The sequence below is a fragment of the Scaptodrosophila lebanonensis genome, unplaced genomic scaffold (genome assembly GCF_003285725.1).
Source record: "Scaptodrosophila lebanonensis strain 11010-0011.00,11010-0021.00 unplaced genomic scaffold, SlebRS2 tig00000001-arrow-pilon, whole genome shotgun sequence".
NCBI lineage: Eukaryota > Metazoa > Arthropoda > Insecta > Diptera > Drosophilidae > Scaptodrosophila > Scaptodrosophila lebanonensis.
The window spans coordinates 22756237-22768885 of NW_022060529.1; the positions used below are offsets into that span (position 1 = coordinate 22756237).

Consider the following 12649-nt stretch of genomic DNA (forward strand, 5'->3'; position numbering starts at 1 on the left):
GTATTTCCGTTGGATGTTATGAAAACTGAACGGTTTTAAAAAACACTTTTATCTTTCGGTTGAACAAGAGAGAAAAATACTCTGTACGCTAATAACATTTTCTAGACTTGACAGATTTTATGAAATTTGAAATAAAGGCAGAGAATAACATACAATTTACATCTGAAAAGTTTAGCTTATGAGCTGCAAATGCATTGTGAATAGCATTGATGAAATTCTGTAGAATTGGAAAGTGGGGAAAAATAAAAAAAAAAACAAACTATAAACTCGTTAAACTGGGAAGGTCCTGGAGTTCATCCAGATGGGCGAATCAGTCTAGATCGATTTATCTCGCTGATTAAGAAAATGTATATACTTGATGGGGTCGGAATAGGTTCCTTCTGCCTATTACAAACTCTGCTTAAACCGAATAGATTCTTTTTACCCTACGGGTACAGAATATTAAAACGCCAGGAGTGGAAAAACGTGTGCGCATTTGAAAAATTTCTTCGGAATTTGGCATATTTGATAAGCGTCTCTGCTTTTACCTGTCACAGGTATTTATTCGAGTTAATTGCCTGCAGCATGTCGGCTGAGCAAATCAATAAAATCGAAAACTTTGGTATATCAATAGCAAATTGCAGGGACACACTTCAGCGTCGCCCAGTTGACCGAGTATGCGACACATAATATCCTGCTTGTCTGTTAGATCGACCTCCTTCTGACTGCACTTTAAGGCTCTTGAAGGGCTGGGAATTCAACTTCAATTGCAATTTGTGCAGCTGGAAGGCGTACGGTTGGAATAAATAATAGTAAATGAGTCGATAGCCAGAATAATTGTAGTTAAAAGCATTTGCCGATTTGGCCAAGTCGAGGAGAAGCGAAAGGAGAAAAGGAAGACATTTTAGCTGCCAAAGACGTCAGCAAATAGGGCAAATAACTGGGCTGCTATAACTGGCAGAATCTGGAAAATGGCAACGCAATGAACTTGAAACGGAAACGGATATTGATAGTTGAAGACGAAATCATTAAAGCGCAATTGCGAGTGGGCCAAGAGGGCCAAGATGTGGCCCAAGTGAGTGCTTGAATGTGTGTGTGGGTGAGTAGAGATGGCCAAATAAGCAGCGGATATGAAAAAAATTTTACGTTTTATTGATCTGAGGATAAACCATTGCTCGCAAATGCATCTAATAATTGTACAAGACAAACAACACCATATGGAGGTGTATCGCCAACAACGCCACTTGTGGTAGCGCCTCGTTCATTCAGGTGCATATAGTATACATATAGTAGGTGTGCTTGTGTGTGTGCGTGCGTGTATGTGTGTTGGAGGAAATTGCTCTCAGGTCTGGCAAATGCAAAAGGCGAAAGGTATACAAAGGCGAGCACCGACGCCATGTCTGCGACTGGCCCAAAGTGTTACAATCAAACCTCGAAATAAAGCACCATTCATAAGAATAAGGTTTTCCTTGCATTTTTATTTCAAGGAAAATGATTAAGAACTTAACCCTCGTGGCACGCAGTTATGCGATGTAATGGGAGCAAATGTGGCAAGATGCATCAAAGCTTGCTTTCAAGACAAAATACTTCCTTTTATTTAAAACTATATAGAAAATGATGACTGAATCATTCCTAATTAAAATACTCATCTGTTGAGGTATTTGCCTTTCCGTGAGAGTTCACAAGTTTATTGTATATTTTTAATTTTTCTTCCCTTTCCCTGATTTATACAAATACGTGAATTACATGAATTGTCCGTCGCTATTTCGAATGTCGTTTGAATTTTAGCAAAGTTGTTCAGGAAGCACTTCCCTTTCTTGCCCCTGCTATAACCGCATATAACAAATTTTACGTAAGTATAAAATAAGAAGTTTTCTATGTATAGAAAGCTGGCAGGGCTTTCGGTATAAAGTCTTTGACTCTTCAGTTGAATGAATTGTAAGAGCTATGATAATACAAGTAGTTAGTATTCTGTCTCAATAGCCGCCAAGCCTCAGCACAAACTTGTATTATATATGGTCTTCAACAGAGGTTAGACTCTTCGAGCTTATGTTATTAAGCTGTTTTTTATTAAATTGAGAAATTGGGAAAAAAACTCTAAGTCCAATTGAGCGTTTATTTGAATGCTCTATATTTGTATATTAGAGAGATTTTACTGTAGTATACTATTGCTTGTGTGCGTCTTTATGTCAACAACTGTCTGCAGTCGCTCAAGTACTTGCATGTGTGCGTTGCAAATTTACATGCGACGTCTTCTTGGGCTGGTGTGTTCGCCGGCCTGCAGCATGTGTTGCGGATGTTGCCGCCTGATCCAATACTGCCACATGTTGGCCATATTAACAGTTAAGGAAGCTCTGCTATACGCTGTATTTGCTCGCTTAACACACACAGAAGGGTTTAAGGCAAGATGTTGCTTATTCCTCTGCTGTTTATAGTTTATTGATTGTTGCTTTTCTTTCTTCACTTACCTCACAAATAGATTGACTTATGTTGCGAAGATTGAGACGAAATATGCGATCCCTGCAATTGGAAAACAATGATAGAGAGATGATTAAGGTTTAATTAAGTGTTTAATATACTTGTGTGTAGGTAGATGGGTGTGGTTTTTATTTTAAATTAGCAGGCATGCTTGGCAAACGTATAACTTGGCACTGGCACTCGAGCTAATCCCGAAATCGTGCCATGACACACGATAAGTTAATGCCGCGCCAAAATCATCAGTGCGTGATATTATGCCGGCGCGCAGACAGACATACAAATACCCGTATATACCACCATGCCCCTAGCAAGCAGAGCGAGACATCAGTTTGTCATTTGGCGGAATAACGACGGCATGATGAGAAACAGCAGGATACGGGCGACTTGAAGTGCGCCGCCTACTGCCGAGCAATTGAAATTGTCAAGCTCACTTATGTGCCCAGCCGTGAGTGCGTTTGTGTGAGTATAGTATGTGCTCGTTGCGGCTTGTGAAAAATTGTTTGGTTGCATTCTTTCAGCGGAGGGTAAGTTCAAATGAACTTGGCGCACCTGCTGGGCGATGTCGGGGGGCCAGGTTTATTGCACAAGCTTGATTGATTGATGGATAGATCAATGTCGCAACATTTTTTGATTTCTTTACATTTTTGTGCATGGCATGCTGGCCAAGAAATGTGCCTTCATTTTATGTTCAGCAACTTTAAGCGATGCACGCCATTTTCATTTCCATTTTCATTTCCCCTGCTCAGCCGCTGCTGAAAACTTTTCCGTTAAAAGAGCCTAGCACTTGCACTCGCCACTCAGCACACAGCACTCGCAGCAAAAGTGTGCTTTATGTAGTTTGCGGCTCTCGAGTTTTAGGCGCTGTCCCGCCGACAAACTCAAAGCCATTAATCTTCATTTCCATGCCTTCTCTGCCGACGCTACCGACTCTGCCAAAGCTGATGCTGATGCTCCGCAAACTGGCTGCTGGCTGTTGGCTGCTATCTGCTGTCTACTGCCTGCTCGATGCTGGTTGTCGACTGACGCAGGAAAAATGGGGCTCGAGTCAAGTGGTAATTTCGGTTACCACAACCACAACTGTTAAAATGCGGCCATGTTGAACTTGCCGCAGACAAATGAGCAGACGAACGCGCGTCGCCATCAAATTCTGGAAGCAGCCCCAACCCATCCCGACACGAACCGACACGACCCGACCCACCTCGACCCACCTCGACCCGACCTCGAGAGCGGACCCAAGCCACACACAGCTCCCCACGCTGCAACCGCACGTCAAAGCATTAATTCATAATTATGTATGCTGACAGTGTTCCCAACAACTCTCGGCACTCGTCGCTGGCGAAAAGTTGTGCGCCATACTCTCAGAATGAAATATGCAGCACTAAATGCGTTGAGGTTCTCAAGTAGGTGCCCGACCGGAAGTTGTGCACAGTTAGACCGGAAACTGGTAATTATTACGATGGTCGAGAGCCCGGCCCGGGTTGTCGCCTAAATGTGTTCTGAGTTATTGCGCCCTCAACTACAACTCCGCCCTTGTAGTTTTTGGGGTCGTATGCATGTCGTATGCGGGCATAGCTGCGATACGGTATTTAAATTAAAGACGAAAAATAAAAAATATTTGTATATATATGGTACATAATTGTATAATTATAATCGTTATCTGTAGAGTGTACTTACATTGCGCCCACATAGAGCGCATTGGTGCGTTCATCCACATAGAATGTTTTGTAGTGCAACGGCCCACAGCTAAAGTCCTTGACGTGCTCTGCAAATAAACAATAAAAGGGGAAAAACTTAATTATCAGAAGTGGCAATATTATGGTTCAAACGTTTATTGATAAATCTTAAAATTTGATGTCAGGGGTAAAAAACCTCACAATAATGTGTGAACTGAAATGGATTTTGTTTCTTTTTTTAATTTTGTTGACCCTGACGAATTGTTATGAGAAAATGAAAGTGGACCGAATTATGGCAAAACTTAAGAGCCTGAACTAAGACCGAAAAATGTATTTCAAACCAATTGCTAGCATTGTGTTGTTATTCCTCATAGATGGCAAGTGACTGCTTCTTAGATTTACTGCCACATTCGCAATCGGCCCTCAAATTAGTCAAAAAGTCAAGCAGTTAATTAAAGTTAAATCTTCTATTAACGGAACTGCTAAGGCCAGCTGTCAACGAACATAGGCCACACATCACCACATCAGCACATCACCACATCGCCACATCAGCACACGCACAAAAAACTAATTAAACTATTATAATTTAGCAAACACACAGCAGCTTAATTTATGAGGCACCTGCAGACAAAGCCCAACAAGCAGCAACAACACACTGACATCAAGTGTCAAATGTAAACAAAGCAGGGCAACAACAAAGCCATGTCCTTGCACATTTCACACCGACACTGACAAAAATGTCACAAAGTCACGTACGGAGCGACATCACGTGCTTCTCTGCTGCCGAAGTCGTCTGCGCCGCCAGTTACTGGAAGTATCGCGTTGCCCCAAAATGGAGGCGATGTATTCGATGGCATTAATGAAAAGATTGAGGCACTTAGCCGAAATTTTTACGACATTAAGTTGTCAACTAATTTGCAGCAATTAACGCCGGCTCCTCCAACGTACTCGTAGGCAGCAACTTTTTCTTTTCTTTGTTTCCCCATTTGTTTTGTAGTTGTGCTTGTAAGCAAATCCTTTGATGACGCCAGTAAAAGTCATTTGTGTCAATGTCAACGGCGGGCAATGGACAGCGTTCTCAAATTTTTTTGAAAGTGGACAGGCATAAAAGGCGAAGCCAGCAGTAATAAGAACAACAGCAAAACAGGATCATTAAAATGGCAGAGCTTTAGACTTGAACTTGCCCTACGACTTTCGACATGTACTTGGACTGGGACTCCGACTCCGACTTGGATAGTGATTTGCATAATAATAATGAATAATAAGGCATTGGCAAAATGTCAAATGCTTGCCGACGTCCATTCCCAAACTTTTCATTTTCATCCCGTTCCAACTCCCACTCCCATGGCCGTTTCCACTTGGGCTAACTGCGTCTTTGTTGGGCTTATTGCTGAAATTGCGCAAAGCAAAAGAATAATATAATGCCTGTGCTGACCCTTATGCAAATTTGCCTTAGTTGTCAAGGCAATTCCGCAGCCCATAACCACGGCGGAAGCACTCCCTATTTATGAGCATCGACGGGTAGAGTTAAGGGCAGAACGACTCGAAAGTCCAAATACGTATCTCAAATTCAAGCTAAGTAGCCACATTAATTTCTACACAATCAGTACAGATTTTGTTTTTTTTAGTTTAGTTACGTATACATATATATATATAAATTCTTCAGTGTACACTCACGTTGCAACATTTGACCTTGAGAAATGGCCTATCGAGCTCTGCTAAGCATAGCTCAGTTGAGGTTCAGGTGAGCAGCACCCTGCCATATGTAAATTAATTGCCATTTATATGGAGCCTGCCTTGCCCTGTTATAGCAACAAGAACTCAGAAATGTGTACAAAACACCGACGGTATTCAAATGTCGTACCCATAGGTGCACAATTGGCACTTCAAAAGTCCTACAACAAGGTAAGAAATATACAATACCTGGCCGTAGCCGGGATTGGATTGGATTGTTACCATACATTTTTTATATCTATGCTTTTAATCCTCGACTTAGCGATCAATGGTAAATTTGTAACATTGGTCCAAGTTTCAAGTCTGGGACACTAGACTTCCCAGTTTATTCACCAGTTTATACCACTCAAACAAAGAAAGAAAGCACATTTAAGAAATCATTTCAAAAACTTGCAGGGATTTATTAATACAAATATTGATTTCCATCAGGGTCTTGCTTTTACAATTGAAGAGCGTCAGCGTCTCGGAATAAACGGTCTATTTCCGTGCTCTATACGCACACAATCGGAGCAGCTGTTTTCGGTCTCATCCAACTTTTTGTCGCGTCCCACGGCTATAGCGAAATACCGGTACATGCTATCCTTGCGGCAGCGACACGAGAGCCTTTACTATCTTTTCATCGGCGAGCACATTGAGGATGTATTACCCGTCATCTACACACCCACGGTGGGCGTAGCGTGCACCGTGCTGGGCCTGATATTCCGCGCACCTATGGGAATGTTTGTAACCAAGTACGACCGCGGCCACATTTCTGACGTTCTGGGCAACTGGCCCGAGTCCGATGTGCGTGCTGTGTGCATCACTGATGGTGAGCGGATCCTCGGCTTGGGTGATCTGGGTGCCAATGGCATGGCCATTTCGCTCGGGAAAATAGACTTGTATACGGCGCTGGCCCGTATTCATCCCAGCTACCTGATACCTATCTCGCTGGATGTTGGGACAGATAATGAGCAGCTACTCGCCGATCCCTTGTACATTGGAGCCCGCGACAAGCGTTTACGTGGCAAGGAATATGATGACCTCGTTGACGAGCTTATGGAGGCGATTGTGAAGCGCTGGGGTCGAAATACGCTCATACACTTTGAGGATTTTGGCACACCCAATGCCTTAAAGTTCATCGAAAAGTATCAGAAGAGTCACTGCTGCTTCAACGATGATATTCAGGGCACCGCGGCAACAGCTTTAGGTGGCTTTTTGGGAGTCTCTCGAGCCACTCAAAAGCCGCTGAATGAACATGTATTTCTGTTTGTGGGAGCAGGCAGTGCCAGCCTGGGCATAGCCAATTTGCTAATGAAGCATCTTAAGGAACATGCAGATGCACCGGAAGCTGGCCACAAAATCTTTATGTGCGATGCCGAAGGTTTGATCACCAAGAGTAGAAAGGACTTAAGTCCAACGATTAAGAGATTTGCCCAGGACGTTCCGGAAACAGCCCAGCTGGAAGAGGTGATGAAAATTGTCAATCCATCCATACTTCTAGGCGCTACAGGCTCGAGTGGCATATTCAATGAAAACATTTTGCGCTTCATGGCAAAAAATCATGAGCGTCCGGCCATTTTTGCGCTCTCAAATCCAACGGATAAGGCTGAGTGCACGGCAGAGCAGGCGTTCAACTTTACAGAGGTAGGATTCGACATGTCTGACCTAGCCTGAATTCCTACTCATCTAATAGCCTCTACAGGGTCGAGCCATCTTCTGTTCCGGCTCGCCATTTCCACCCGTGGTCATTAACGGCAAGCGGCACATACCTGGCCAAGCGAATAATTGCTTTGCATTTCCTGGAGTGGCACTAGGGGTTCTGTGTGCCTCCGCTCGTTATATCCCTGACGAGGTGTTCATAGTTGCCGCTCAAGTGTTATCTGAGTTTCAATCCGACGAGAACGTGGCTCAAGGCATTATCTATCCACGCATCAAGGAAGCACCGGAGGTGGCGTTCCAGATTGGCGTAAAAGTGGCCGAATATATTTTCAATGAAGGTGAGCATTCCATTACATACGTAATTAGCTCAACTTCAAATGGTGATAGTCAATAAAAAAAATAACTTCGAAATGTATTGCCCCATAGATCTGGCCAATGCCAGTCCAGCTCCGGAAAACATATGCGAGTTTGTACTTGGTCAGCGTTATAAGACCGACTATGAGTCCGCACTTCGACCAACTTGGGAGTACCCCAAACTTCCCCATATCCCACTACCCAAGGATCCAGATGTATTATTGAACTCATAAAGGAATGAGTTGGCTTTGCATCATTCTTCACACGCATTTCAAGACATCACATATACATAAATTAATTTTGCCCATACTCCAACATATAATAAAGTATATCAAGTAGCGGTAAAAATTGATCATGAACATATCCAGATTGAATTTAATTAAATGTTTAGGCTTCCGGTAAGTAGACTACACAAGGCAGATAGCCTTTTTCACATTCCAAATCTCAGCCGCAGCATGTACTTAAGCCCACTAGGCCCAGCTTATCCCTGGCAGTATTGCAAACGACTTACCCACAATAACCCACACACTGACTGCATACGACCGTCGCTGCACACAGTCTTGGATACGCGCTTTAACAAAGTGAGTACGACAGTCATATCCTCGAGCTTCCCATCACCTCCCTTTGGCAGGGTCTTGCTTTCACTATGAAGGAGCGCCAGCTGCTTGGCGTCAACGGGCTGTGGCCCTGCTCCACGCGCTCCCCAGATGAGCAGCTATTCGGCATCAGGGCCAACTTTGAGGCACGTAAAGATCCCATTGTCAAGTACTCCTATCTGCAGGCGCTACGAGGCCGACACGAGCGCCTTTACTTCCGCTTTCTCAGCGAATACACTGAATTGGTGTTGCCTATTATTTATACACCTACTGTCGGCACCGTTTGCTCCACCTTCGGCTTGATCTTTAGATCTCCCGTTGGTCTCTACATCACCATTTACGACCGCGGGCACATCGTTGAAGTGTTGCAGAATTGGCGCGAAACGAATATTCGAGCTATTTGCGTCACTGACGGCGGTCGTATTTTGGGCCTTGGGGATCTCGGTGCCAGTGGCATGGGCATATCGACGGGAAAGTTGGCATTATACACGGCACTGGGTGGCATCCCACCCAATCTCTTACTGGCCGTCGCCCTGGACGTAGGTACAGACAATGAGCAACTGCTCGCTGATCCGCTCTACGTGGGCGCCCGCATCAAACGCGTCAAGGGGCCGGAGTACGATGATCTCGTGCAGGAGTTCATGGATGCAGTGGTGGAGGTCTTTGGTCCCGACACATTCATACACTTTGAGGACTTTGCCACCCCCAATGCGTTCAAGTTCATTAGAAAGTATCAACACTGCTTTTCATGTTTCAACGATGATATTCAAGGAACCGGTTCCTCAGTCTTGGCCGGGTTTCTGGGTGTAGAGAAAGTAACTAATCATAAGCTGAATGAGCATGTTTTTCTATTTGCTGGAGCAGGCAGCGCGTCCATGGGAATTGCCAATCTGCTAGTGAAAGAACTTATGGACCGCGGCATCAAGGAAGAGGATGCTTGTAAGAACATTTATGTTCATGAGGCTGGTGGACTTGTGACACAAAATATACCTAATTTGGTTGAAGACTTAAAGCGCTTTGCCAAAAAAATGGATCCTATTGCAAAGTTGGAAGATACCGTAGAAAAAATAAAGCCTTCAATATTAGTAGGCGCCACTGGTGTGGGAAACCTATTCAACGAACAAGTTCTACGCTCTCTAGCAAAGAATCATAAGCAACCGGCAGTTTTTGCGCTCTCAAATCCTACCAGCAAGTCAGAATGCACGGCCGAACAAGCATATAAATTTACGGAGGTAAGTGGAGAATGTCTATAATACTTTACTCGCATATCGTCTAACACCAAGAATAGCTATCGAAAAGGTGAACAATTGAAGCAGCGGTTTTGATTTACACAGAAAATAAATAACAAGAGAATTGCTTCTATTAACCTATCCTTTCCCCACAGGGTCGGGTCATATTCAGCGCTGGTTCGCCATTTCCGCCTGTGCTCATCAACGAGAAGCGTCTCACACCAGGCCAGGCCAACAACTGTCTCGTGTATCCAGGCATAGCGTTGGGAGTCTTGAGCGCCCACGCTCGTTACGTGCCCGATGAAGTCTACACCATAGCCGCGTACACCCTGGCTAATTACACAACGGAAGAGAACAGAAAAGCTGGTAGCCTTTATCCCGCTATTAAGGACGCCAATGATGTGGCTTTTGCCATAGGTCTTAATGTGGCTAAGTACATTTTTAAGAAGAGTAAGCCAAAAATGAATAGTCTTTGCAAACATATTTCATTGAAAAGCTTCTGCTTTTTCTAGATCTGTCCAATTTGCACCCGATTCCGGAGGATGTCTGCGAGTATCTCAGTGGCTTCTTATATAGACCCCACTACGAGCACACGCTTCCCAATACATGGGAGTACCCCAAGTTTCAGAGCGTTCCGCTTGATTCAGAAACAGTGGTCAAAACATATTTGGGTGACATCAAGGACAAAAAAGGTGAAGAACAGAAAGCGCAGAAGTGAATAGCAATCGAAAGTATAATTACGTTTCAGTTTGAAAACAAAATATATGCATATCCACTATACACATTGAATTTATGCGGCTTCAGTCCAACCCCTTGTCCCCATCCTTCTTCAAAATATCCCATCAGCATCCAAATGTTCAGCACTTAACTTCATTATTGTCTACTGACGACGCTTTAGCATCGTTAAATAAGGAGGCGTCTGCCCACTAATGTGTGCTTTGGTATACGAGTACATGTGTGTGTGTGTATTCTGGTGTGAGCGCTTGTTTGCGTTCCTGTTTTGCATATAAAAGCAGCTGAAATGTGTGCTCACCAAAAATGTCAATCATTTTTTTAAACGTAGACCGTAAATATATTTGTTTTGCAAGTTTGCCTTCGCATGTCTGAGTGTGACTGCATGTGTGTGCGTATGTGTGCGTGTGTGTGCGTGTGTGCGCATGCCAGGACACGCATACATTAAAAAGCAATTGGTGTTGAAGGAGCAGTCAGGCAGTCGCACAATGTGCGCCTGTCTATCAGTCTGACATGCGTTGTGCCGCGCTGCCAGACCTTCGACGAGCGCCACACCAGGCCTGGGGCAAAAGCGAAAGCAACAATAACAACAACTTCATAGCCAAGCACACACCAACCAACTCACACTTTATAATGATGGGACAGTAAAGGGAAAAGGAGCAAAAATGTAAAATCATTTTCTTTAACTGACAGCTGTCAAAATATTTGCTCTCTGTCAACTCGCTTCGTCCTCGATGCTGTCCTTAACGTTGTCGTCGCAATCGCTAGCTGTAAGCATGCTGCTTCTTCGATTTTTGCTACACTACTACATTCATAAATACATACTTATTCACATTTATACGATATTAACAGTATGCATATACAGTGTCCTTGCGATTTCCATGGCAATATTCATTACTTCACACTTTCATACAAAAAGCTGCTGCTGACCCAAAAGCTGCATCAGCTGCCATTTCGTTTAACTTTCGCTTTTTTAATTTGCACATTTTTCTACTACTGGATCCCTCTTGGGATCGTGGGCTTAACATGCTTACACACACGGCTTCTCCGAGGTCATCAAGTAAATATGAAATTAAATACTTGTATTTAATCACGATTGAGCTACCTTCAATTTGAATGGAAAAGTTATGAAAATTTAATGGAACTGCTTTATTTAATACATACTCTACTATGGATCTGTTATTGCAAAATATTTATTATTTATTTTGCAACACCATCATGGCAACAGCGTTCCCAGTATAAAAGCATATATACTTGTAATATCTATGTATATAGGATCTCGGTCTGAGCACATTATATAGATCATAGGGTCTCTTAATATGTGGGAGAGTTGAAACAGTCAAACAATTAAACGTTATTCGTCCTGAGTGTTACAAAGTTACACACCAAGATGAACAAACCCGTGCAAGTATAGTGTGTAGTGAAGTAAAATAATTTTAATAACGGAATGATCATCAAGCTCTGGTCAGCACAGAGGAAACAATGGACCCTGTTTCTAAATCAATAAGTTAGAGAACTAACTTCCTCGTAATATGCTCGTACAAGTGTATGAAATCAACAAATTGTGATAAAATTGTTTTCTTAATAATATTAATAATATATAATCTATAAATACTAAAAAAGTTAGGTTTAAGTTATTAAGCTTTATGGGTTTTTTTATTTAATTTTTCCCACTTTAAACTGTCGATTGTCGGGAACCATTTTTATTTCTCCATTTTGCTTAATTAAGTGAAAAGGCTAAGCTGCCTGCACTCTTAACATTAAGATATCCTTACCTCACTTGTTAATTTATAATGTTTTTAAGAAATGTGAATAAATTGAAATTGAAAATTTTGCTAGCTTAAATCTATAATTTGCAACTTGAAAGAAATATAATTTGTGACGATCCCTTCAATATTAAAACCATTGAGTTCCATTTAAAGAGAAGCCCCATCAGTATCGGCATCATCTCGACACGCCGCATCAACCACAGCCTGCAGCCAGCTGGCTTATAGAATTTAATTGCCCATAAAAAGTGTGTGCTGCCAAATCGTAAATTTAAAAATGGCCGACGACCCACATCGGTGTAGTCACAACGAGAAGCGCCCCAAAATATTTAAATGCCGCCACAGGCGGGGCTAAACGGGCTTCCCTTATTTTTCAATGCTACATTTATTTTGATTTTATGATGCGTCAGCGCATAAATTTCATGACAGCATTCGGCGCGGAAGTAGGTCGAGCGCATCAACAAGTAGTG

At 42.9% G+C, this 12649-nt stretch overlaps 3 protein-coding genes across 3 annotated transcripts in view; 2 read left to right on the forward strand and 1 right to left on the reverse strand.

Annotated features, from left to right (window-relative positions):
- Nucleotides 1-12649, reverse strand: part of LOC115633699 (semaphorin-2A) — a 55192-nt gene that overhangs the window by 13529 nt on the left and 29014 nt on the right. Inside the window, exons 2-3 of the mRNA XM_030531162.1 lie at nt 4132-4219; nt 2448-2499 (exon numbers count right to left, since the gene is read on the reverse strand). Coding sequence (XP_030387022.1) covers nt 2448-2499; nt 4132-4219 — 140 coding nt within the window. The remainder of the gene's footprint in view (nt 1-2447; nt 2500-4131; nt 4220-12649) is intronic.
- On the forward strand, nt 5757-8215 carry LOC115630466 (NADP-dependent malic enzyme-like). Its single transcript, XM_030527040.1, has 5 exons — nt 5757-5874; nt 5942-6035; nt 6294-7487; nt 7546-7840; nt 7929-8215. The coding sequence occupies exons 1-5, from the start codon at nt 5831-5833 to the stop codon at nt 8087-8089; spliced, it is 1788 nt and encodes a 595-aa protein (XP_030382900.1). The 5' UTR covers nt 5757-5830; the 3' UTR covers nt 8090-8215.
- LOC115630458 (NADP-dependent malic enzyme-like) lies at nt 8136-10470 on the forward strand. Its single transcript, XM_030527027.1, has 5 exons — nt 8136-8254; nt 8305-8437; nt 8488-9684; nt 9837-10131; nt 10194-10470. The coding sequence occupies exons 1-5, from the start codon at nt 8211-8213 to the stop codon at nt 10397-10399; spliced, it is 1875 nt and encodes a 624-aa protein (XP_030382887.1). The 5' UTR covers nt 8136-8210; the 3' UTR covers nt 10400-10470.

Coding starts and splice junctions, on each gene's coding strand:
- LOC115630466 (XM_030527040.1), top strand. CDS start 5,831: ATGGCCTATCGAGCTCTGCTAAGCATAGCTCAGTTGAGGTTCAG. Junction 6,036..6,293: donor TTCAAAAGTCCTACAACAAG/GTAAGAAATATA, acceptor GATTTCCATCAG/GGTCTTGCTTTTACAATTGA. Junction 7,488..7,545: donor AGGCGTTCAACTTTACAGAG/GTAGGATTCGAC, acceptor TAGCCTCTACAG/GGTCGAGCCATCTTCTGTTC.
- LOC115630458 (XM_030527027.1), top strand. CDS start 8,211: ATGAACATATCCAGATTGAATTTAATTAAATGTTTAGGCTTCCG. Junction 8,438..8,487: donor TGGATACGCGCTTTAACAAA/GTGAGTACGACA, acceptor TCCCTTTGGCAG/GGTCTTGCTTTCACTATGAA. Junction 10,132..10,193: donor TAAGTACATTTTTAAGAAGA/GTAAGCCAAAAA, acceptor TGCTTTTTCTAG/ATCTGTCCAATTTGCACCCG.